This window comes from Chamaea fasciata, unplaced genomic scaffold (assembly GCF_029207755.1).
Source record: "Chamaea fasciata isolate MVZ Bird 193981 ecotype frontalis unplaced genomic scaffold, bChaFas1.0.hap1 SCAF_1, whole genome shotgun sequence".
In the NCBI taxonomy this organism is placed as follows: domain Eukaryota; kingdom Metazoa; phylum Chordata; class Aves; order Passeriformes; family Sylviidae; genus Chamaea; species Chamaea fasciata.
In genome coordinates this window covers 111,901,298-111,926,874 of record NW_027094086.1, presented here as the reverse complement: position 1 = coordinate 111,926,874, position 25,577 = coordinate 111,901,298, and the positions used below count along the sequence as shown (strand labels likewise).

At 39.0% G+C, this 25,577-nt stretch overlaps 1 protein-coding gene across 1 annotated transcript in view; it reads right to left on the bottom strand.

Moving 5' to 3' along the window:
* The window catches only part of OSBPL10 (oxysterol binding protein like 10), a 113,964-nt gene that overhangs the window by 17,302 nt on the left and 71,085 nt on the right, over positions 1–25,577 (bottom strand). Inside the window, exons 6-7 of the mRNA XM_066194035.1 lie at positions 23,463–23,617; positions 5,104–5,250 (exon numbers count right to left, since the gene is read on the bottom strand). Coding sequence (XP_066050132.1) covers positions 5,104–5,250; positions 23,463–23,617 — 302 coding nt within the window. The remainder of the gene's footprint in view (positions 1–5,103; positions 5,251–23,462; positions 23,618–25,577) is intronic.

Genomic DNA, 25,577 nt, shown 5'->3' with positions numbered 1-25,577 from the left:
CTTTCCCAAAAGCAAGGGTTATTTACAGCAGGCAGGGAGCCACTGTCACAAACATGTTTGCTTTCCCCCTGCTGGCCCAGCTTGCTATTCTAAGAGGGACCAAAGGACGGATCAGCCCTTTTGGATCCCATGGATAATGAAATAGAAGCTGTCAAACTTTTATTATTCATTCAGCCCTTCTCAAAGAGAACTTGTAAACAGGAACAAGAATTCCAGTCACAGAGGCTCAAACAGAGTCTTTACAGCTACACAGCAAGCCACAGCACCTCCCTGCAAAAAGAGAGAACCGCTGTGTCTGGTAACTCATCTGCTTGTTGGCTCTCTCCTTCTGTATTTTATATTTACACACATACAGTCCTTTATAGGCTACTAAGTTTTACAAGTTCAGATATAAATCAAGCAAAGTTCCATCTCTAATATTCCTCTGACTCTACAATAAAAGCCTTGAGGACTCCACATGATTTCTGCTGCCAACCTACTGAGGCCCTGAATGATGGAGGACCTTAATTTTACACTATGTGTGGCAGATACACTATGTGTGGCAGACTGGGTGCTAAAGACAGCCTAAAGTCCTGGTGGTGTGACAGTGACAGGCTGAGGAGCCTGCTTTTCAAAAGTGAACTCCAAAACTTTGAAGGAAAAGTAGAAAGCCAATGAAGTTTCTTATATTTAGCGTATTTAGCTCTTTAAACAATTCCCTCTTACTTGCAGCATTCTCATTCGGACCAAATATTCATTATCCAATGTAATCTTTAAAAAAATGCAATTCAGCAGTTGAGATCCTCAATTCAGGATCTCATTTTAATATAAATTGTACACTGAAAGATCAGGTTACCAGAGTGGAAAGTGACAGCAAAACATAAAAAATCTCCCATAACTTCTGTCTAGAAATACCAGTAGTGCCTTTGTGAGCTCACTGCAGAGACTTGAAAGGGCAAACTCATTTGAATAAACAGCACTCTGCATCTCACTGTGTCCAAGAGCCTCTCTCTAAAGACACTGACCTTTATTAGCACAAAAAGAGAAGAAAACTGCAGACCACCGTACAGATGATGCAGATTTTATGGTACCGCACTAAGACTACCGTGATTTCATCCCACTGATGTGGTCACAGAGTCTTGGTATCTCCCCCCTGAAGTCCTACAATGTGTGCTTTGCTTAATACAGCTACACCAGCACTGCCACTAAATGAGATGTGATTAATCACTGGACTCTTGTTATTGAGTTTCAAGAATCAATTTAAAATCTGAACAAGGCCTGAACTCCAGCTCAAGTGAACTTGCTTTAAAAGCCCAACTAAGCTGGAAATGACATCCTTAATTGTGGTGGCAAAGGACCCACTGAATAACTGAATTGTTTCCACACAAGCAGGCAGAACTACGAAACAAAAATACTGGAGTTTTAAAGCTTACACAACTGCAGTATTACAAAATATGCCTTCAAAACATTGCCTTTTACTAAATAATCTTGTAGCCTCTAAGATTCAATACGCAACACCACCACACACTAATATAGCAAAAAAAAAAAAAAAATCACACCAATCAATTTTTTTTAATCAGCCCTATCTTGATTTTTGCAGAAATAAGAAAAACAGAAATAAACAAATCTGCAAGAGTACAGCAGTCTCCCTGGTAGCACTGGGCTGTTGTGCACTTGTGCTAGCACTCTAGCTTTTAAAGGAGTGAGGTTTCCAACTCTTCTGCAGCCAGACGGAATGAAGTGTCCAGAAAAAATACACTTAGGACCTTTGTTCTTTATACTGGCTTTGGACAGGACTATGATTTTTTTTAATTGCATAAGAAGTCAAAACTGACTAATTTTTTCCTCTGAAAAAATGCCAGCATGACAACCAATTGGACAAAAGAAACTCTCCAGAATAAATACCAAGTTGCTGAAGTCTGAAGAAAAAAAAATCACCTCACTGCATTCTAAAATGTTAGAATAATCCGTTCTTACTCTTTCTCAGGCTTCAGATGAAAAGAAAGCCGTTTAAGAGGCATTCTTCCATTTTCATGGAAAAAAACCAATACTGGTTCAGAACTTGATTATAACCTCCGGGGTTTGAATTTGCTTAATTAGACCTGAATGCAACTGAAAAAATGAGCACAACGTCTTAGGAACACAGATACTTATCCCCACTATTATTTACTGTGAGGAAAAACATGGGTGTCAGCACCATTCCTGTATTTTTTCAGAAATCCAGCCAAGGTACCTCATGCTGAGATATCCTTCTCTTTGAGGTGTAAAAGCTTTCTTTTCACTGTCATCTGTGTCACTGTGGGAATAAAACAAGCTATTTTCATGCCACTTACATTTTAAAATTGCAAGGTAAAAGAATATTGGCAAGCAAAATAAAAACTTATGACATCATGAACACACCACTATGTTAATTTACAACAGGTTGACATTCTGCAGAATTAGCCCTTTTAAATAGAATGGCAACCCTTTATTTTTAGCATATATTAACTGTGTAAGGAAGATGAGGGAATGCAGGGGAGTGATCACCCATCTGTGCAAACTGTTAGTATTAACTGCAATCCACTAGATGCCCTTTTCCAACAAAGGCTGTCGGTTGCTTTTGGCACTATTTTTCATTTTTTAGAAGTCTGAAGAACAAACAATTTAGAATCTTGGGTCAGAATCTTTAGCAATTCTAGTTTTAACTGAGGTTGAAAGGGCTATCCCAGTCCTAAGCATCAGTTGTGTACCGCATTCTGCTGCTGTGAACTGCTCCCCACACAACTCTCTCTAGCAGCTGTTGAAGTCGATTTGGTCACCACAGAGTCTAGCCTGTTCTAGCAAATCCCAACACAGATTTGATACTTCACTGCATGTGTCCTCCTTCACAGTAGTTTTTTTAGTCTTTAACTCCTCCCTAAAAGGCACAGCAGTATGACACAATGCAGAAGTGAAGCACCTCCACAGCATTAAATGTGGCTATCTTCACTGTGGGAAACAGCTGTCAGCACAGGCAAGGCCATGGCTAACATAAGGAAAAGATGCTGTTTCCTGTGTTATGGAATGTGAAGGTAATGCTCACGCATCCAGAACCCAAAACCACCAAGGGCTCAGAAAAAGCTGTTTGTTCATGTGAGTATCATGCAGCAATCCACAGCTCTCAGAATGAACCAAACACAGCCCTAGGGAAGAAGGCACAGGAAAATGGAAACATGTAAAAACATCCTCTGGTATTAGCAACTACTGTGCCACAACCACTTCCAGCAGAAGGTGATGAGCATCAAGGTGCTCTGAAACCTGACTTTCAGAGGAATAATGAAAAATGGGAAGAAGTGCAGCCAACAAACCCAGCTTTACCATCACATGTCAGTGGCCCTAAGGGCCTCATGTCAGTAAGCAAAGTTGATAAAAAAAGCAGCCAGCTGTCCAGTATTTTTTTCTAATCCTCAAAATGGGCAGAAAAGTGATGTGCACATGTGGCATGTCTCATTAATACTTATCATATGTGTATTCATGCATGACACAGAGATCTACAGACAGATCTAACTCTACCATATGCCTGTTTCTCTTCTCATTTCGACATTTATCATTATCCTTAAAAACTGTGTTTTAAGAACACGATGTAATAAACAGGGTATCATATATCTATTTACATTCATATTTTTCCTGTAAATGTCTACACTTCTCTTATTTACATTAACTGGGTGTCTTTGGGTTTTGACTACTCTGCCATGACAAAAAGATGACAGTGAAAATCAGGGGGAAAAAAAATCTTGTTTGTTGACAAAGAAAAAATGTTTTGAAGGCACAAGAACCATGGATAAGAAATCTTAGCCTAGTTTGAACATTATAGATTCAGACAGCCTTAGAAAACCAACACAGAAAAGAGGAAGAGTTAAGAAAAAGCAAGAATGTAAGAAAAACAAAATCAAAAATGAACTGTATATAACCCCAGACATACTAAAAAGTGACAGGTATAAATTATTCAAAATTAAATGATGAAACTTTTGTTTTATTTAGAATAAAACATTCACTTCTGTCCAGCAATAGAACACAGGATTGCTCAGTCTTAAAAATGTAATTATTTTAAAACACTGAACATTGTTCCAGAGGAAGCGGAAAAAACTATACCGAGAAAACCTTATTTTGTAAGAAAGTTATAGTTTTTGATGAACATGTTAAAAAAAAGAAAATTAGATTAACTCTTCAGAATATCAAAATGCCCATGAGAACGACTTCCTGCAAAACTACTTCATGTGCCAGAGAAATTCTCTGGTCCTTCCAATCTTTATATTATTTGTGGAGAGTATCAGAATGAGCTCTTATTTGTGAAAAGTGGACTACAGGAGTTTTATTCGGGGGATTTTTAAGTAGAAAACCCTTGTGCAAGGAAAGGATATTCCATATATTTACAAAAACCTGTTTATTTATTAAGCCCCATAAGAAGGTTTCACTAGAATACAAGACTATTCAGAAAGAAGCATTCCTTGCTTCCTTAACATCTACCTCATTTCCAAAACTCTACAGACTTAAGGGAAAATTTCCCCAACACAGTAATTCCTTTGCTTGTATCAGCATGGATAAGCTTGTGACAATACTGGTTCTAAGACCAGAAGAATGCACCAAAGGTCAAACGGCTGAGCTGCTCAACACAGAGAGGAACTGATACGCTGAAGACTGTAATTTCCCTACCACCATGGGTTTTTTTGAAGCTGACTTGCAGTTAAATGGAATCCAATCCACAAAGCAGTTACGTGAACATGTATATCCTTCATCCATACAATTGCCATTATTGTTCCTCAAACCCCCAGTGCACCCTGACATACTCATGGGTTACATACACAACATATGGTTATTCTGAACGATTCGCAAAAGAAATAAGCAAGAGTTTTGGAGGATTCTTTTCTTCTTCTTTCCCTCCCCCTCCATCTCTAAAATAGCTGATGTGATCACTTCTTGTGAAAGCCTGCCTAGCAAAAGTCAGCACTCCACAGCTCTCTGGAACCATGCTTTTATAAAGAGGAAAACTTCGCTGTCCACAGGGGCAAAACACACTCACAGGAACCAGCCGTGCACACAAACGTACAGAAGGATGAGAAGAAAAAATAATAGTGAACAAATATAAAAGAGATACAGTGTTCATACCCTGGTAAGGTCCATGCCAAGTTTGAGCTGAGAGATGAGATGGAGAATTACACTACGTTGATCATCCATGACTCCTAAATCCTCCTCTTCATTATCTTCAGTATCTGTCATTTCATCTTCAACTAGGATCAACTCAGAAGCTGAATGCTGAAATGAAAAGAAACGTCACCATCTGGACAAAAAGATACAAAACGGGTATTTTCCCCCCACTATATATGTTTAAAAATGAAGCTGTCTCGATGGAACTGAAGACAGCCTCTGTTAAAACCAAGAAAAGACACAAAGTCAAAATAAATAAAAAACCCAGCAATGGGTTCATAAAGCATTTTGATCCTTTGCTCAGAACGAGAGTACTAAGTATGAGATGCTAATTTACACATTCTCTTCTCATATTTATACTGCAGTCATGTCTGATAAAACTCATAGCATATTTAAGTAACAAGCCATCTTTTCACGAAGTAGAAGTACGCAGTTGAATATTAGTCTTCAAGTTTGTTTCATAAATCTCCCCAGCAAATATTCATGTCATACATAGATGCTGCATGACCCGATTTCACAGGGTTTTTCTTTCCTTTCTCTATCCAATTTCAAAGTTAGATATTTAAGAAAGTCAAGATATTAACTAAAGAAGATAAAAAGACAACTATAATTAAAGAACAGACCTCTGAAAAAAAAACCCAAAGACATTAGATTTTGGGAAACAGAGCAGTGCCATAACTCTTTATAACTATTGCAACACTTCATCACCTCACAGCACAATGCCAGTGCTGCTGAGTTTCCAAGAATACAGGCTGAATATCAATAGACAGGCACCATGCCAGTCCCTTCAAGAGGAACTTTATAGCAAAAGGGATAATGACTTGTGATATTTTATTTTTCCTCAGGGTTTACAGTGTATAACTAACAATAATCCAAACAGGTGGTAGTTACTTCGTTCAATCCATTGAAACCACTCTGCAAGCCTTCCAGATATGTATTCAGGTAAGCTTTTTGTACTTCAAGGGAAAAAAAAAATTGGGTTATGTAGATGAAAAATTACAGCCCAGCAAGTCATTATTGCCCAAAGATTCTGTGCTGTAAATGAGACAACACTCCCTGCAAAAGTTAGCGTTCTTTCATGCTAAATTGCATTTCTGCAGGAACAGCTAGTTCATTACATAAAACAAGAAATTTTTCACCTCACTGTGGAAGCCTATGCAACTGGAAAGTTTCACTAAAACCAGCTGATATCCAGAATTAGATTTCAAAGGAATATTTCTGAATGATCACATTAGAGACCCCTCAGGTGAACTGCAGCTTGTATAAGGGGTTTCTTTGAAATTTAGTTACTATGGAGGTTTCCATGATTTGAATAAAGTACTTTCACTATTTTTTTAATTACTTAAATGTTTAGGTAGCTATTCCTAAAAGAATAGCTATGTGGTGAAACCCAAGGACATCTTAGCATTCTTGCATCTTTGCAAGACACTTTACAGTTGCTTTATTTAGAAAGTAGAATATGTAGATTACATAAAACAGAATCTGGTGAGCTGTAACCTCAACAGCTTGGAGCTTTTCAAAAGGACAAAACCACACTTTCTTCTTCCCACTCCCTCAGAAAATAAAAGGAGAGAACGATAAGCCCTTTTCTCCCAAAACGCACAGCATTATTACCCAACTGACGCCTCACTGACAAGTTCAATTAACATAAAACTTGACAACCTCACACAAAATTACCAGTCGGGGAGGATAAAGCACTGAAGCCTGGCTCAGTCAGTCAGGCTACAATTCATTTGGAGGTAGCATGGAAAAAGCAGTATCAGAACTTACAGTAGATGCTTCCACAGGAGGCTTCCCTTTGATCCAGCTTGACCTCATTGAGAGCACTGAGCTACCGAATAGGCTCTGCTGCTTCTGTTACTGCCATGAACCGAGCTTGCGGCAAACAAGCTCCAGCAGGAATTAACAGCGCTACAAAAAAAGCAAGGGAACCTCCCCGCCTCACTCCCACCCCCTCTTTTCTTTTTTTTTTCTTTTTTTTTTTTTCTTCTTTTTGCTATCTGAGGGGTTGGAGAGTGTGCACCGGATGGCAATCTGCTCCTTGCATTTCCAGTCACATGGCATTGAGATCAGTGAGCTTAAATGCACGCAGCTCCAACTGGGAAATGGTGCTGCTGTTCCCAGAGGATATCCTGATCAGCAGCTCTCCAGGAGGGAGGGGAAGGGGCACAAATTCGTGTGAGTGTGCACAAGTGTGAGACAGAGGACAGAAAGAGAACATGCTAGCAGGTAACATCCTTTTACATCAACACAGAACAGCTGCATAGCCTTAAGTAGTTAAAAACATCAGAAAACAAACAAATTACCCATTACCAGTCTGTGGACTAAATTATACAGTAAAAATTTTCTTTTTCTCCTAAAGACTGCACATCCACCCAGGGCCAGAAAATCCTTCTTTCTTTCTTCATGAAATAGGTGTTAGGTTTTCCTTGCCTATTAATTGTTACTAACAAAATAGCAACCAAATCAGAACATTCTGTGAAATCACCTCTCTCTGCTACCCTGCAAAACATCCACAGTCAGACCAAGCGACCCTATGGACACTTGTGGTGCTCAGGAAAGTAGCATTTGCATTGTTGTAAATGAAAGCCTTTCTGCTCATCAGGGAGGATGAGTAGTACTACGTTATATTAGGATCAATCGTGTTTAATGAGTACACTGTAAAGACTAAAATTTTAATTACTTTAACTATCCCTATTCTAAGGACTTGTGTAAGGTCCCCAGAAAAAAACCACAACTCTGCTATTACAGTCATCAACACACTAGTGACCTTCAGTGAATGACATGCAGACAAATGCTCTTTTCTCACTTTGCAAGGAAAAGAATTTAAGGAAGCAGTTTACAATTTATGCTACAGGAACTGAAGAGCAGTCATCTTCAGAAAGCAATATCCTTTCTATATTTCCCTCTCTTCTCATTAGCTGTTCTACATAACTATTAAACAGATTGTTAGGAGCACATAAACTAACTTTAACTAACAGTTATTTCTTTAACTAACACATTTTCTTAAATCAAGATGTAAACACCACACTGTGTGAGTGGACACGCAGTCACAAAATACAAAGCTAGCATATCTTTGAAGTGTCATTAAAGTCCAACCCATTCTTTAATTCTTTTTCTTTCCATGAAAATCGCATGCAGTTTAGTAGTATCCAGTGCGTAAGCATTCAGCAGAATGCAAAGGATTATGTGGAGTGATTATCCTTTAACTGCAGCTTTTCTGAATTATCAGACACGGACTTTTTTTTTTTTTTTAACCTCGTCCTGTAAAACGTAACTGCAACACTGACCTAGGAAAGCAGCGATCTGCTCCACCCCTGTGTGGTCAGAGCATAATGTAAAAGCTATTGAGCTGTGCACTGCCCAGCCTGGGAACAAACAGCACAGCGTGGCTTAGGTGCTGACCCTGAGAAATCCAATTCTGAACCAGTTATAAACAACCACAAAAAAAGGGGTTTCTATTTAAAATCATTTTAAACAAAACCAGCTTCCAATACTAGGCTGAAGCACCAGCATTTTTCAGAAAAATCTGAAGAGAAAATAGAAGATAATTTCTAAAAATCCCAGGAAGAGATGCATTTCAAAGTTTAAGTTCCAAAGACATGAAAATACACACCAGCAGAGAGCTATTTTAAACAGGTCACCTCATTAGAACTGGAATCGATTAATTTAGAGAGGTCATCTGCTGGGATACAGAACGGATGTTCTAGTCAGCAGTCTCCATCAGAAAACATGCTGATTCTTTTTTAACAGATGAAACCTGTAAGGGTAAGAAATAGTTTCTGAAGGAAACATTCTGCATTTTAAAAAAATGATTTCAGAAAAAAGACACTTTGATGAGCCTGGGATAGAATCACAGAGTCAAAAGCTATACTTCTGTGAAAGGGCAAATATGCCTCTGTCCTTCTACAGCCAGTTAATTTTTCAAATTAACTGCTGTGCTGGAAATTAACTGTTAGCTAATTAATACAGATATACTGAGAGCTTCATTTTCCAATGTATTTCACAAACCATACAGTGCAACATTACTGTCAAGAATGACCTGGGTCTCATCTTGTTTAGCTTTTTGAGGGGAAGAAAGGAACACACCGAATCAGAGTCTCATTTAGGTTGGAACAGACTTCTTGGTATCTTCTTGTCCCAAACCCTGCTCAAGCAGGTGCATGTAGATCCAGTTGCCCAAGGACTGTGTCCACCTAAGTTCTGATTATCTCCAAGGATGGAGACTCCACAACTTCTCTAGGCAACCCATGCCAGTGTTCAACACTCTCCACGGCAGATGTGCATTCTTCTGGTGTTCAGATTCTCTTCCAAGTGCCCACTGCCTCTTTTCTTGTCACTGGGCACTATTGAGAAAAATCTGTCTCCCTCTCTTCACTTCTCTGAGGTATTTATATACATTGATAAAGATACCCCTGAGCTTCTCTTCTCCAGGCTGGACAGTCCCAGCTCTCTCAGACCCTCCTCATGGGAAGGATCCTCCGGACGGATGCTCCAGAACCTTCATCATCTTTGTGGGCCTGTGCTGGACTTACCCCAGTAAGTCCGTGCTCCACTTGCACGGGGGAGCCCAAAACTGCACACAACACTGCAGTTATGGCCTCACCTCTACCAAGTAGAGGGGAAGGATTTCAACCTGCTGGCAACACTCTTCCTAAAGCAGCCCAGGAAGCTGCTGGCCACAAGAACATTTTGTTGGTTCATAGTCAGCTTGTTGTCCCCCATGATCTCTGCAGAACTGCTTTCCAACCAGAGGGCCTGCAGCCTGTACAGGTTCAAGAGCTGACCCTCAAATATCTCCAGATACAGGACCAGGCACTTCCCTAAGCTTATCTTTAAGAGACTCCTCTCTGTCCACACTGCCAAGATCTCTCTCTATGGCAGCATACAATCCCCTGGCTCATCAACCGCTCTTCCCAGGTTCTTCATCACGTACAAACTTTCCAGGAGTGCATTTTTGCATCATCAGCCAGGTCATTAATGAAGATGGGGAACAGTGCCAGGCCCAGAATCGACCCCTGGGGTACACCACTAGTGACTGGCCTCCAACTGGACCTTGTAACCACTGATCACAATGCTCTGGGCTGGGTTGTTCAGTTTTAAATCCATCTCACTGCCCACTTGTGAGATGGATTTAAATCCATAGATGAATCCATACCCTGTCAGCTTGTCTGTGAGGATGTTAGGGAAGACAGGGTCAAAAACCTTACCAACATTAAAGCAAACAGCATCCACTGTTCTCCCCATAAGCACCAAGCTAGTCACTTCCATTGTAGAGGGGTATCGTGTTGGTTAAGCATTATGTTCCCTTTCTAGTCCATTATGACTACTTCTAATCGCCTTCTTGTCCTTTATGTGTTTGGAGATACCTTCCAGGGTTATTTGTTCCACCACCTTCCCGGGGACTGAGGAGAGGCTGACAAACCTGCAGCTCCCCAGATGCTACCAGAACACCCAGAGAGTACCTTCTTGCCCTTTTTTTTAAAAAAAATGAATGACATTCACTTTCCTCTAGTCTATACAAACCTCTCCCAAATTCTGTAACCTGTTAAGAGACCCTGGAGCTGTATATGTGCAGCTTAAGTGCTGCCTAACCTGTTCCCCCTCCACCAAGGGTCAGTCTACCTCCAGACTTTCCCTCTGATCTTGAAGTCTGTTACCAGTCAAGGCCAAGGTAAAGAAGGCACAGAGTAACTCAGCCTTTTCTCCACCACAGTAGTAAGCAGAGACCATGTATATCCTGGGATATCAGAGACATATATCCATGTATATGTATCAGGGACACGCTGAGGACCTCATATTCTTCATATAATTACAAAAAATACTCTAAGAATCTTCATTTAGGCATGAAAACATTTTCATGTACTATAAAAAGGACTGTAATCAGGAGCAAGAGGATGAATCTTTGGAACTTAAAGCACCCAGATAAAAATATACCATTTTTTAATATTCCAAGGAAAGTATTCTTTAAGTCCTATGTTCACAAAAATGCAAAAAGACTGTAAAAAAAAATCCCCGATTTACAAAACATATCTGCATCAAGAGAAAGACAGAATAAGAAGCAATATTGAACCGATTAGCATTTTCAGACTAGACAAGGATTGTCATATTTCCTGCAGTGTCCTCTAATTATCTTTGGTCCGTACTAGTGCACACAAAAGTCAAAGGCCTCATTTTGATTTTCAGATTCCCTCCAACAACAGCATAGGTTTGCAAGCATCATTTATACTTGCATTTGTGTAACTCAAGAGCTTGCAAGCAGGTTTTCCGTGGGTGTAAGTTTAAATATAACTCCGTAAGGTCAGGGAGCTTTAGCACATTTACACTAACGTGAGAAATTGGCCCCGTAAGATTTTCACCAGTTTCAATACTAAAGTTAGAATTCTTTTTGTAATGCACATACAGTAAGAACACCCCAAAGTAGTAGCATATAATGAGCTGTCAGCTTCTTGCAGGGCTTGTCACTGATGAGAAATGAGGAAACTGCACTAAACTTGCAGGTGCCACTTCTCTTCTTCCACTGGGCACCACACATTTAATTGCACTTACTGTAGCATGCACCTGACAGAAAAGCATGCAAGCTTACTTTACCCATCCCTCATTAGCAGTGATCAGATGTAGCTTGTGCAGTAAGTTGAACTTAGTATTTTATATACAGACGAGCACATTGTCATGCTACTGCTTGTGGTGGGCTGTCCTTGGCTAGGAGCCAGGTGCCCACCAAAAGCACTCTTTCAGTCCCTTTCTCAGCTGTGGAGGAGAGAGAAATACCATCGAAGGCTCATGAATTGAGTTAAGGACAGGGAGAAATCACTCACCCATTACCTCATAGCTAACGCAGACTTGACTTGGGGAAATTAGTTCAATTTATTACCAATCAAATAAAAGTAGGGTAACGAGAAAATAAAAACAATTCTTGAACACCATCCTCCCATCACTTCTTCCTAGGCTGAACTTTACTACTTCCTACCAGCTTCCCCACAGTGGTGCAGGGGGACAGAAAATGGGAGTCGCACTCAGTACTTCACACCTTGCCTGAGGGGAATTGTGATCCAGACTTCTCCCCTGCTCCAGCACAGATTCCCTCCAAACCGGCACAAACTTCAAAAACTTCAAACTTCACGAACTTCACCAACGTGAGTCCTTCCCATGGGCTGCAGTTCTTCACAAACTGCACTTCCATGGGTCCCTTCCACAGAGTACAGTCCTCCAGGTACAACCTGCTCCAGCATGGGTCTACCACAGGGTCACAAATCCTACCAGAAAACCTGTTCCAGCATGGGTTTCTCTCCACTCAGATCCGCAGATCCAGATCCTACAAGGAACATATTCCAGCATAAGCTTCCACAGGGTCCCTGCTTCAGCACAGGGTCCTCCAGGAAGGTGGGTAGGTATCTGCTTCACTGTGGTCCTCCATGGGCTGCAGAGGGAGAGCCTGATTCACCATGGTCCAAACCACGGGCTGCAGAACAATGTCTGCTCTGGCAGCTGGACTATTTCGTGTCCTTCCCCTCTTTCTTCACTGACCTTGCTGTCTGCAGCTGCTTCTCTCACATTTTCACTCCTCTCTCTGCTGCAGTTCTGCAGGGTTCCCTTTTTTCTCCCTCCTTAAGTCTCTTATCCCAGAGGCACCATGACCATCACTGATGGGCTCAGTCTCAGCCAGCAGCAGGTCCATCCTGGAGCTGGCAGGCATCAGCTCTGTCAAACACGGAGGGAGCTTCCAGCAGCTTCTCACAGAAACCACCCCCTGTAGCCCCCACTACCAAAATCCTGCCACACAAACCCACTAGAGGCTTTGAAAAGAGGAATTGTTCCCATATAGAAAACTGAAATTAATAGAAACTAAATAGAAACTTTGCTTACTTCAACCTAAATCGTGAAACAAAATGAAGTCTGAAACACATTTACTACCCACTGTGAAGGCCAATTCCTAAAATCATCCTCATCCACTCACTTCTTCTCTAACTTCCAAATGCATTGTCATTTACAGATTTTCAAGCCTAATCTTAACTATAAGGCAGTAAAACCTTTTAGTATCAAACAAACTAAAAGATCTTTATATCTTTTGTATCTCTTTATAAAAGATTTTCTACTCTTCAAGAACAGTTCAAATTAAAAAAAAAAAAATGAAAATACCGTTTTCAACGTTTATCACCACACAATGCAAGCAGAGGAAGGTGAAAAATGAGGTTAGAAAAGTGGTGGTGAAGTCAGGTCATTGCTTGAGCCCTGGCCTCCCTCCATCTTACTGTAGTCTTATTTATGCTTTGTTTCTGGTGGCATCTGTGATTGATCACTGCAAAGAATGAGTAGATCAAAGACAAAACCTCAAACACACCGACATCCCATATGCCTACTGTAACACTGGCACCTGAATACCAAAGTTACAGTGACTTTCAAAGAGACTTAAGGCTGTCCAGTGTTCAAGGTTTGATGTTTTCAAAGCCACATAACGAGCCCAGAAGCAGGACAGAGCTTAAATGGAGAATTTAGAGGGCAAAACTTATTATCTATGTACACCTTCATTTCATCCTGAAAAGGGTTTCTTAAAGGTAGCAAAATATGCAGGCTCAGTTCAGCTGCTATTTTTAAATTTATTATTTTTAAATTTACTCTCAGTATTTCACAGAAGCTGTTTCCTCTAATGCAGAAAGTCTACCACTTCAAGGAGGAACCTACCCACCTCAAACCCCAGAACACACACTCACAGTCACACTTTAGCATTCTGTCATTAGAGCTTAGCTTTAACAATGATGAACCAAAATTAAAGTTAACTTATAAAATATCAAAGGAAGTAACAGAGGACAAGAATCAAATGAGAAGGATTTTGAACGAAAAAGTGAATATACTATAACTTACACATACCACCTTGGCAAGCAAAAATATCACTTTCTTTTTGTCATCAACATACAGAATCAATCAACAAGACAGTTACTTTCCCCTTCATATAACAAAGGAAAAATGGCATGATAGGCAGATATTCTACTCACCTTAAGCTATGTATGCCAACAAAATAATCCAGGCATGTCTATCTGAATAGGCAACTGCTGTATCGGAGTTTGTGTTCTGACAGCATGGGGTCAAAGCATTCATGTAACTGTGGATACATCATTCAGCACTAATAGGTCAAACCAGGTATTATTTAGTAGAAAAAGCTTACATCAGGAAAGAATGTCTACAGAGTGCCCATTTAATTAATCTCTTGCCAAATTTGTTATTTGTGTTTGGTAATTCAAGTCTCCAGAGAAAATAAAATTCTTCAAACTAGGGCCATCAATGATTAAAACATGTCTTTTTTGTTTGTATATATTGTATATATTTTGTGGTTTGTTACTTGGGGTTGTTTTTCATTGAATATGCTAAACACACTTGATGTTCAGAAAATCTCTCAGCTAGGGACAAGTGCAAGGATCAAAGTGTGGCAATCCTGTCTATCACACAAGATTAATTGGATACAACATGTAACAGCTGAGACATCTACTGAACCAAGCAATACCTATCCTTCTACAGGAGATATCCCGTCACTTGCAAAGCAAGCAAGCAAAGCAGAAATGAATCTTGACACTAACACTGCAGAGACAGGCTGACACGCAGACAATGCAAGCAAAGAAAGCGATCACAAAACCACTACCTTAGATGACAAATTGGTCTGCAATCTTTTTCCTTCTCAACCAAAACAATCTGCCAGGCATCTGGAGACAAGCACATTATCCAGATACTGACCATTTAGAGAGCTGTACTAATGCCTTTTTGTTAATGTTTTGCAGGAGTATCTCTGGGAACAGAAGTCTTTTCATCATTAAAGAACAAGCTCAGAAAGCTTCCTTTTCCTACGCTGCAGATGTGTTTTACTCTGACTATATTTAGGGCTGAACAGAACAATGTAGCAGTGATGAGGACCAGATAATAAGAGATTTCAGAAGATAAAGGACTGGTTTCTTATTTAAAGAATAGGAACAAATGCATGTAACATGAAACAAAGAACGTCTGTGTTTACATTGCAGTATAGCCTGTGCAAGCATTCAAAAAAATACTCAAAGCTAACTCTGAAAGCAATTATGTTTAAAAATAAAGAATCTATCAGTGACTAAACATCCTGTTAAAGAGAGTTCCTCATCTGGGTTACCTACAACACTGTAATCCTGTTATGCACCAAATAATGATTGTTGGACAACTTTTTCCCCACATGTTCATATTTTCTCATAAGACAATTCCTCTTGCAAAAATCGATTTTCATAAACCTAAGGTAGTCAGTTCTAAAAATAGGCTGAAAAGCAGCTAATTCCCAAGCACAGACTCCACAAGGAAAGATTAAGCATCAGTGTCAGTCCACACATGCTTGTGAGCACCTTTCATGAAATGATGGCTACTGAAGTACAGAACTGTTTAATCAGAATCCTAAAATACAAGAGGACTTTGCAGTACTGCATAAACTCAGTAAGAACTGGGAATAAATATATTTCATCCCTGGTACCATCAGAAAGAAACAGTAACATGAGACTATAAAACAAAATGCGTGAAGAGCAAAGCCCCACGGACTTGTCCTAAATTAAAGCAAAAAAACCTTGAAGGCTAGCAGAAATCACAACCATAACACAGAAAATATCAAATCATAAACAATTTTAACAAAACCTATACCTAATGCTATACAGATACTAGTGAAGAACAATTCCTGAAACTTATTCAGTTTTATTTTTTGAATTAATTTTTTTAGAAGCAACACATACAGTATCAAATGGCAACAAATAAGAGTGTCTGACACTATCCAAAGTAAGTGTACAAGCTTACAAACCACAGAGTGCAGCAGGACAGATTCCAGTCACTGCCAGGCAACGCTTCAGTCACATGCTTATAACTTGTGGGGAACTAAAGTTCCCAAAAGACTGCACTGAGCTGTAGGTCGGGGCAGAAGAGTAGCATGGGGGGAAAGGCTGGCAGAAAGCTACACTTGAGACACTCCCCTATATTACAAGGCATCCTCTCTAAAAGGAGATCCTTGGGGAAAAACCTCAAGTAGTAGGTTCTTCAGGCCTCATATTCCCGTGAAGAAAGGGAGGACAAACACCTTCTGGTAAGGGTCCCAGAAGGTAGGTAGGTCCCTTTCAGATGCTCACCAGACAGTACAGCACATTGAGTATGATGCCTTTCCTTAGTAAACAACCCTTTGCTCCCATTAACAAAATCCCTGGAGAAATCGCAAGATTTTGTGCAGAGAGGCTGTGGGACTTCCACTGTGGGGGGTGTTCAGGAGTGGACAAGCTGACCCGATTAGAGCTGCTCTCACAGTGCTGAGCTGCAGGACCTCTGAAGCTCCCTTTCAAGGCAGAGTACTCTGTGATTCCATTATGATTCTGCCTGCAACGCCCAGTAACTGAAAAGTTAGGAAGTAACAGAGCTGAAGTCATCTAGCCAGCTGTAATTCTCTTTTATGTCTCTTTGTATGCTAGCTAAGCAAATTTACAGCGGAAAAATACTGCCACATTAGTCAATAATACACCACTGACATATGCAAAGAGGGCACAAAAAGATGGACAACTACAAATTTAACCTTTACAATCATCTGGTCTTGCAATACCAATCTATATGTAAATCCAGTTCTCACAGTGCTATTTCTTGTATGCAGTATCACGTGTCAGCTTATTTGTAAGAGGACAGAAATGGTAAAGACATGTTAATCCAAGCAGCATTAACAGCCTTGCCCCAAGAAAACCCATTTATTAAACCACCCTGACTCTTCCTGCAATTTCATTGCTCATCCACTATACACATTCACATTGTTGATAAACACACAGAATTCAGAAAACGAAAACAAAAATCCTGAAGTCTTTCAAAAGAGAACTGAATCACTATAAATCATAGCAGGAGAACATTTAATGTGTACATGAAACAAATTAGGCCGAGAAGATTGTCTCTTTTTATATGTCTAACTTCTTGAGGCCAGAGGAACTCTCTGCTTGAAAAGCTTCTAAGAATTGTTCTCAGTCTGATAAATCAATCACTTGGTCCATCTCAGACTGAAAACTCTCAGTGTAGAAGAGTTCTGCCTTTTTCACCTGCTCCTTCGAAGTCCTCCTCTGGGACAAATTTTAGAATTAAATTCTGTTATCACAGCTAGGATTTATCTCCACATTCTGGGCTTTTCAAATAAACAACGACTAGAGTTCACCACCACAAACCAAAAACCCCCGGGTTTTTTTCTAGCAAGACCAGGCAGAACAGCTGAAGCCAGTCTGGATGATTCACTAAGCAAGATAAAGCAATGCCAACCTGAGACAAAATCTCTCTGCAAGAGAGTTGAGCCCAACTTAAGGTCTAGTTAAGTAATTGACAGTCTTAATGAGATGGGTAAGATTTCTAACGGGCAGTATTCACCAAGCCCACATATATACACATATTAAGAAATAAAACCGATAGCACAAAGCAAATTAACTGGCACATAAAAAATCAGCACACAATCCTGAAATAAAATTAACATTGACTTCAGAGTTCCCTTAGCAAGGAGCACAAGTTTTATACTGAATAGAGTATGCAATTGATCCACTTAAAGTTAATTTTTAAGCCTTACTGCAAGGGAACTCAAGTTCTTTATACTTCAATGATTAGATTTCACTGACTTTTCACTAGTAATTATGGAATGCCACATCAATCAGAACCTCATGTTTATTCAAATTACAAGCCGATTTGGAATAAATGTTTGGGTTTTATACACAGAATATTACTGTCAATTATCTAGATAGCAGCTGGAACGCATGCATTTTGGAGGTGGAAGTGATTCAGTAATACGCAGTTTGGGTTTGGCTGGCGATAAAATTTTTATTAATTATTTGCATAAACAGTTTTACTAGAGGACTGTTTGCTGACACAGTAGCTATTCCAGAAAGTTACCAAGAAAAATCCAATCCAAATTAGCTAGATTATCTTAGTCATTGTCAGTGCTGCTGTAGCAGGCTTAGGGTCATTTAATTCTACTTTTAGTCTAATTGTACATTTAATCTTTAAATATACCTTCAACTGATTGCCTCCGATTTCATTTTTTAGATGGTCTGCATAGTGAATGGATTAACTGGTACCATCTTTACCTAAAGATTAATTTAGCTAAATCATTACAGGCCATTCACTGTGCTCTTCAGCCTGAAAAGTACTTAATCACGCAGAGGACAAAAAGCAGAGCACATTGAGAAACCCTGTAATGTCTGTACTAAACAGTGAAAAGGGACTGTCGGTAATACTGCAAACATTACTTTCCCATCCTGATCTGTTGTTCTTCCATTACTACTCTTGTCCATCACTGTATGTTCATGGCTAAGCTCATCTCCCAGCTTCAATTATACACATTTCTGTCAAGTACAAAAAAGAATTAGGAAGCACTAGAAACAAATTATACAAGGAAACAATCCACAGACCTGGGCACGTCTGCTGAGACACAGATAAATAAAGGTAATATTGAATTAGAAACCATTTCTTTTATCCAGCTGAGTGTCTAAAATTGCATGAGCATTTTTTAACTTATTTCTTAGCATCTCTAATACATTCTGTAATAGCTCCAAAGTCTGAAGTCATATTAGGATATATACTTACATACAGATAAAAAACAAATTACAGCTTAAAAGAAACTATCCCCTGAAGAAATGGGAAAAAATACATAAACTTTTAAAATTAAACAGTTCCCCGTTACAGTTGAAAACATCAAGGTTCAAATCATCCAGGGGACCAAAATATCTTTAATAACCTGGACTTGACTGCCCTTGCAATCACTATCACAATTAAAACCTGGTTCAGCAGTTAGATAATCAGAGTTAAAGGCTCAATCTTCAATCCTATTAAAAAGACACTTCCATTTGGAGCATGCGTACAGCTGCTCACGCTCTTGCTCAGGCAAGAGAAAGTTAGGGACAGGAAAGCAGAGAGCACAGATCCCAGATCCATAGGATGAGAAGAATCAGCTGGCACGGCATATTAAGGCATGAAAATCACATGAAGAGGGCTATACTGCAGATCTAACTACAAAACAATTTTCAAAAGAATCCTTAACTAAACTATTAGATCCAAAGAAAATGATTCCTTCCCTTTCAGACCCCACATAAAAACAGCCTGTTACCTATTTGTATTTGGCTGTCAGGGGAAGCATTTGGCCTGCAGCCACTCTTTGTCAGCTCAGAGGAGGAATTCTGACACCCAAAATTACAGTTTGTTGAACTGGAATAGTAGTTCACCCATGAAAGTGATTCACACCTTTATTCTACTTTGGCACCAAGTTTATTACAACCGAATTTACTATGAGATTCAAACTAATTAATTTCAGTATTTCTTGAAAAGAATTTCAGAATTATTAAACCTCAAATGAAGAAAGCAGGGCCTCATCTATGGCAGACTGGACAGAGACCAAGTTCACATTACAGGTCTGAAGAGTACCTCTGGCCCATTTCACACCAGATTTCTTCTGTTCTGCTTTAAGGAAAAACCCTAAAAATTATAACACAACTGTTCCAGAAAGGCCAAAATGGTTCACTAGGGGATGCACAGGAGCATTTTACATCAACTATCACTAAATTGAGAATAGTTGTGTGTAGTTCAGCCCTTATCCCTTCCATCTGATGTTCTCTTTCGTCTGATGTTTCAAGTGGACAGAAAAAAACAAAACAAAACAAAACAACAACAATTTAGAGACTAATAAAACATTAAAAAAACACGGAAAATAAGAGACAAAATTGCTTCATCTGGCAATTTACTCTCAGAGGGTCTTGTAATGAAGATAATAGGCTTTAGGTTGATGCTGTCCTAGATCACAACTCTAAAAGAATAACAGGCAAGGAACACACCAGAAAATAATCTCTGTCACAAAATTTTTCATTTTCTGAACAAGTTTAAGCAGTATCTCAAATGATACCCCTGCATTTGGAAGCAGGAAATGCCCTAAATAAACCAAAGCAAGTAAACACCAACATATTTTCTAATGAGGATAATCTTTAACTTCTACCTTATTTCACCAGAGAAGAAATTTGTTTTCCTGAAACCCTGAGAGTAAGACAGACCAAAAAGAATACTTTTATTTTAGTTACCTATGGCATCAAAACTCAGCTCCAGAACTTTCTACATCCCTCAAGAATGCTTAAGTATTCAAAGAAAATTGCATATAACAAAACTTGTTATTCCAGAGAACTGTAAAAATCCACACACTTCTTCATAAACGTAGAAAAACCTGTCACTGGTTTGTTAATGATGCTGCTTGATGTTGAATGTTGAATTCTGAATGTTGTGCTGAGATTTAGCACAGTTATCACTAAACACACTCAGCCACTCAGTCACGCTGCCAGGAAACTGCTGCCACTGGCAGGCAGCTGCAGAGGAAAGATTCCTCAGTCATCCGCAACCCCCTCTGCCCTAATGTAACATCTCTGTTTTCTTCTTAAAATCACTGCTGATCCACATTCCTAAAATTATCTTTTCCATACTAATAACACTCTATAATATAAGCAGCTGAGTCTGCTGCTCCTCAAGGTTTGTCTTTTAATGGCATTTTCTATTTCAGACTAGAGGTCAATTCACAATTTGTTTGGTTGGTACACCTACTATATTACACTGAGAGTTAGCAAAAAAGCTCCCATTCCTTTGGAGTATAGCTTCTGACTAAGAGATAGAGAAAATTACAGATTTTTTTTTTAAATAAAAATCTTTGACCTAGTCAAAGAAGAGATTGGAATTAATTTTGATAGCACTGATACAGGATACTTGCACTCTCATTTCGTAACATCTGTAAAATCAAGGCTTATTCCTTCTGGCAGGTATATTTGGAAAGTTGAGCCCCATTTAATACCCCAGCAGCTTCTTCAAGAAACCAAGATTATCTAGTCCTAGTTGGGTTTTCTTAAAAAGAAAATCATTAAGAGAAATAAGCTTCATTTGCATGACACTTGTGGATTCCCCTTTTCTTCTAAAAGGAGCTATCAGAAATAAAAAATATCAGGGCATTCAGTATCAAAAAATGTCAACTAATGACATCTAGAAGCATTTTCTCATTCTCTGCTTATGTCACCACTGTTACTAACAACAAAGTATCTGGACTACAAACAAGTGATGATTTGCATTTGCTTTTATATATTATTATACACGCAAGGTAATTAGCACAGTCAGTGCTTTTATACCTTTGAAAATAAAGCGCCTACTCAGTGTCAGATCTAGGCTCTTGCCTTGGACACACAAGGCCGCAATATATTTTAAAATATGATCACATCCTGCACACAGAACTGTTAAACTGTGTCAAACCAAACATCTTTGATAACTTTGGGCACATCAGACATCATCTCCTGAGTGACTACCTGGCTCAGATAGCATTTTTATCAGGGTAACTGTTAAGTTTCTCAGAAAAAAAATCATCAAAATGATCAAAACTGAGAAGTGTTATCAGCTGCATGTAAAAAAAACTTCAAATTCAGAGCCAACAGTATCAATCTCAGCATCACACACACAGACTCTGTGTAAGGGAAGGTGCAGGTTTGTAAAGAACTTCCAGGAATGAATCCTGGTTTAAGCCACTTCCTCGTGGCAAAATCAAATTTCTGCTCATTAAACTGTACTACTACGTAACAAAAATTGCATGCCTGATTCCAGCTGCTTCTTGTTGCTTCACCAATCCACTAACAACTTCTTACTGTTTCTACTAAAAACACCATCTTGAGCTGACCTTTTTGTAACTTAAAAATCTTACTCTCTTTCTGCCTCTTTTTCTTCTTTTTTAATGGCTAATACCTCAGGGCCTCCAAACTCAGGCTGCTGACTTCAGGAAGACTGCCCACAGAGCACTAAGGATCCTGTACTAGAAACAGTGCTACACTTCCTTGTTTCTATTCACCCCTTCAAGGTATTCCCTTGTCAATAAATCATGAGTTCCATGAGCTAAGCAGTACCTCAAGCCACACACACACCTCAGTGCTTCTCATCAGCAAACGAACAGGAAAGGACTGGACTCATAAAAGAATACTGTCATTTAAAATGTGTCATAAACGGCTCAACTCAACTGTAAAATGATACCTTAATGTGAGTAAAATCAGCTGCTGCTCTTCATGTTCTTGCTGCAAAGTTTATGCTTCCACATCCCATTTGGCTTTAGTGAAATGTCAAGAATAAAAAAGAATACCACCAAAACCTAAAAAATTCCTAATGAAACAGATTTCAATGGTTCAGTAAGTAGTAACTCCCAAATAGACTCTTGTCTTAAAAACACACTGTAAAAAGTAGACTTGGCTCATATAAAAAAAGAAATTACATAACTTCCTAATAAAAACTAATTACAGATAATTTAAACATTTTGGTAAATGGACACTGGCAGTAAGAGAATTCAAAATTCCTTTCTCAGAACAGAGGATCAGAAAAACATGTTAAAAAAATCCTGGTTTAATGGTGAATTTTTTTGAAACATATTCAATTCAACATACTACAAAAGAACTGGGGAAAACAGCTTTATTGATGTCTCCAGCCATTACATATTTTGTCAAAGGCGATGTAGTTTAATTTAAGCCATTCCAAAAGCCCAGAGTATTCACTAGTTTCTTCAGTTCTTTGTTCCAGCTCTCCAGGTCTCACGTGCTCCAGGTGCCCTATAATCTCTAGGGTCTCAGAGTGAAGTGTTTTCCTTGTGGGCAGGACTGGTTACTGAAGCAGACTGCAGAAGCTGGAGAAGTTTGTCATGATGAGAGATTTTCAGTGCATGAGATGTCTGATACGCAGCTGTGAGTCTCCTCAAAGTGTGGATGCTTCAGAACTGCCCTTTACCAAGTAAATGCCACAAAAGGACAAATCAGCTGGTTGATGGAGGATGATGTGACAAGTTCTGTCCATAATCACTTAACAGGAAAAGGGATCAGGAAATAACATCATTTTTCAACTCAAAGAATAGTCAGCTATACTCAGGAGATGCCCAAGAGCAACCACAAACATGGAAGAACAAGTAGCAAGCCAGTAGTGTCTCCTGTCTATCTCAAACCAGAATGAAAATCAAATAAGTAGCTTTTATTTGCATTAGAGGATAGAAACGTGTACTGACAATCTGTTGACTGCTTTTAAGATTAGGAAAGAAATTGTAAGCTTGCCAAAGTTTGCTGACCCAAGTACCTCAGAGAAGTAAAAGCACAGAACAATATCATCAACGTATTTTTCAAGTTTTTGGAGTGCACTTTTGCATGAAACTTATCATTTTCACAAGCAATTTCAAACAAAGAGTACAATATAAAGACAAAACACAATAATTTATCAATGAAAGTATCCACCATCACACACAGTCTGTGTCTAACCAATGCCCTACAGAGACCAAGCACGCTTACCTCAGCGTTTGGCTGCAGTGCCGGAGCATCCTGGGCTGCAGATGGTACTATTGCCCACGTAATGTTGGCACTAGCAGATGATAAGGAGCTGAGGGCACCATTTTTCAGTTGCTCTGTGGAGTGCGACTTGGGCCCAGGCCATCCCAGGATACCATCTGAAGCAGAAAACAGGTATCAGCTTACGAGAGAGAGATTACAGATTTCCTCCATTCACCTTACCATTCTAAAGATCTAAAAGAGCTGTATCTCTTCTCCGCTTCCATGTACAGCTTTACTTTAACAAAAAATGATCTTGTGCTTTCTGAACTAGCTGATGCAGTATCTCAAATGATATCCCTGCCTTTGGACAGCCTAAATAACCAAAATAAGTATCTTACAGGCCAACTTATCTGTGATATTTAAGTCAATGAATGTTAGTCCTACCACCAGACTGTATAATCCTTATGTTTAATTCTATCTGGCATTCCTTGGAAATTAAGCAAGAATTCTCCACCCACTATTTTCATAGTTATGAAGTTATCCAAGTAAATCCTCCATTTCTTGTGCCTGAAATCAAAGCTTTAAGCCTAGCAGCTGTATTTTATTTGTGTCCGTACTACTAAAGGTTGTTTTTAGATTAAGTACTAAAATGCTTTACTGGTACCAAGACCACAGTTTTAAAGAGGTCTCATTAGAAAGACACACATTAAATATGAATCAAACAGAACTTGGCATTAAAACAACCCCTGTTTCTGGGGGCATTTGGTTTCCTGGACGAGTCTGTATTTAAGGATGCCATGACAGAAAGTATGATCAGCTAAGGCAAGTGCACAGTTGTTCCTCCCTAACTGCTCAAAAACGTAATCTCAACAGTCAAATTAGTAGCCCTCAGCAGAGGACTTAAAATTTCAGCTATTAATTACTCGCTGCTATAAAATGTAGAGATATGGATAAGAAACTCACAGCTCTTCAGTCATTACCATAATTTATATATGAATATACAATTAGTGCCACGGGGAGGATCTCCTCTCATCACAGACATACTTTTAAGATGACACAGAGCAACACAAAGTACATTAAAGAACGTGCAATTCCTCCTCTCTGTATCACCAGAGTGCCTCCTAACTGAAGTAAAGGGTTAGATATGGAGAGGCTGTGCTGCACAGTGTTACATTAACACTTCCATTATTAAAAAATGGGCCTGACTGAACTCTTACCAAATGCTAGAAACAAAACAGTCACAGAACATTCCTCTCATCTAAAATGGCACTAAGTTATGAAGACATGGCAGAAGTTCAGATCTGCTTTGCTTAGGGCGATTTTGTGGCGCCATCTTTTGCTGAAAAAAGCATGAGGAAAGCATAAGAAAATAGTTAAAAATAAAATGATTTTCAAAGAGTAGTCAACAGGTGGAAAAAAATCCAGCTTTTTTTTTCTTTTTTAATATGTGTATTTCATAGAATTACATGAAATTCCCCTTGCCAAAGGGGAATTATGCTGTCAAATTATGTTTCTCACTCTTCATTATTTTGCAATAAGAGATCTCGATCTATTTTTCTGTTTCTCTCTGTCAAAAAAGCTGAATAATGGATTACTGCTGCTATTTTCCTATTACAGAGACCCTAAAAAGAACTAACTTCTCTTTATGCCAATCTTTAAAAATATGCCATCCCATCATTTCCATGGGCTATCCATTTTCTTTCTGCATAAACAATCTATTTGGCCTTCACTGTAAACAGTCATTTCTTGATTTTTTTTTAAATCAGGTTTATGTAAATAAGCACAATAAAAAGCTCCCACATGAAGAAGTACCTCACTTCAGGGGAAATTTTTAAGTGTAAACATTTACTTCATCATCACAAACATATTTTTAAAATCACTATGCTAGTTTTCCTCTTTAGTGCAAACACATTGTAAAAAGACCTTTGTATTTCTCTGCACAGGTTAGAATCTCTACGAGAAATAGAAAGTGTTAGAACTCGGCATGCATGTTCTCTCTCCTGTACCAAGGACAATGCTACCCTCACAAAGCAACAAATCTTGTCAGCCTAATCAAATTTTAAACAGATCTTAAAAACACATTATGACCTAGCCAACACCAACAGGATGCCAAGAGTTAAGGCTATGATATTAAAG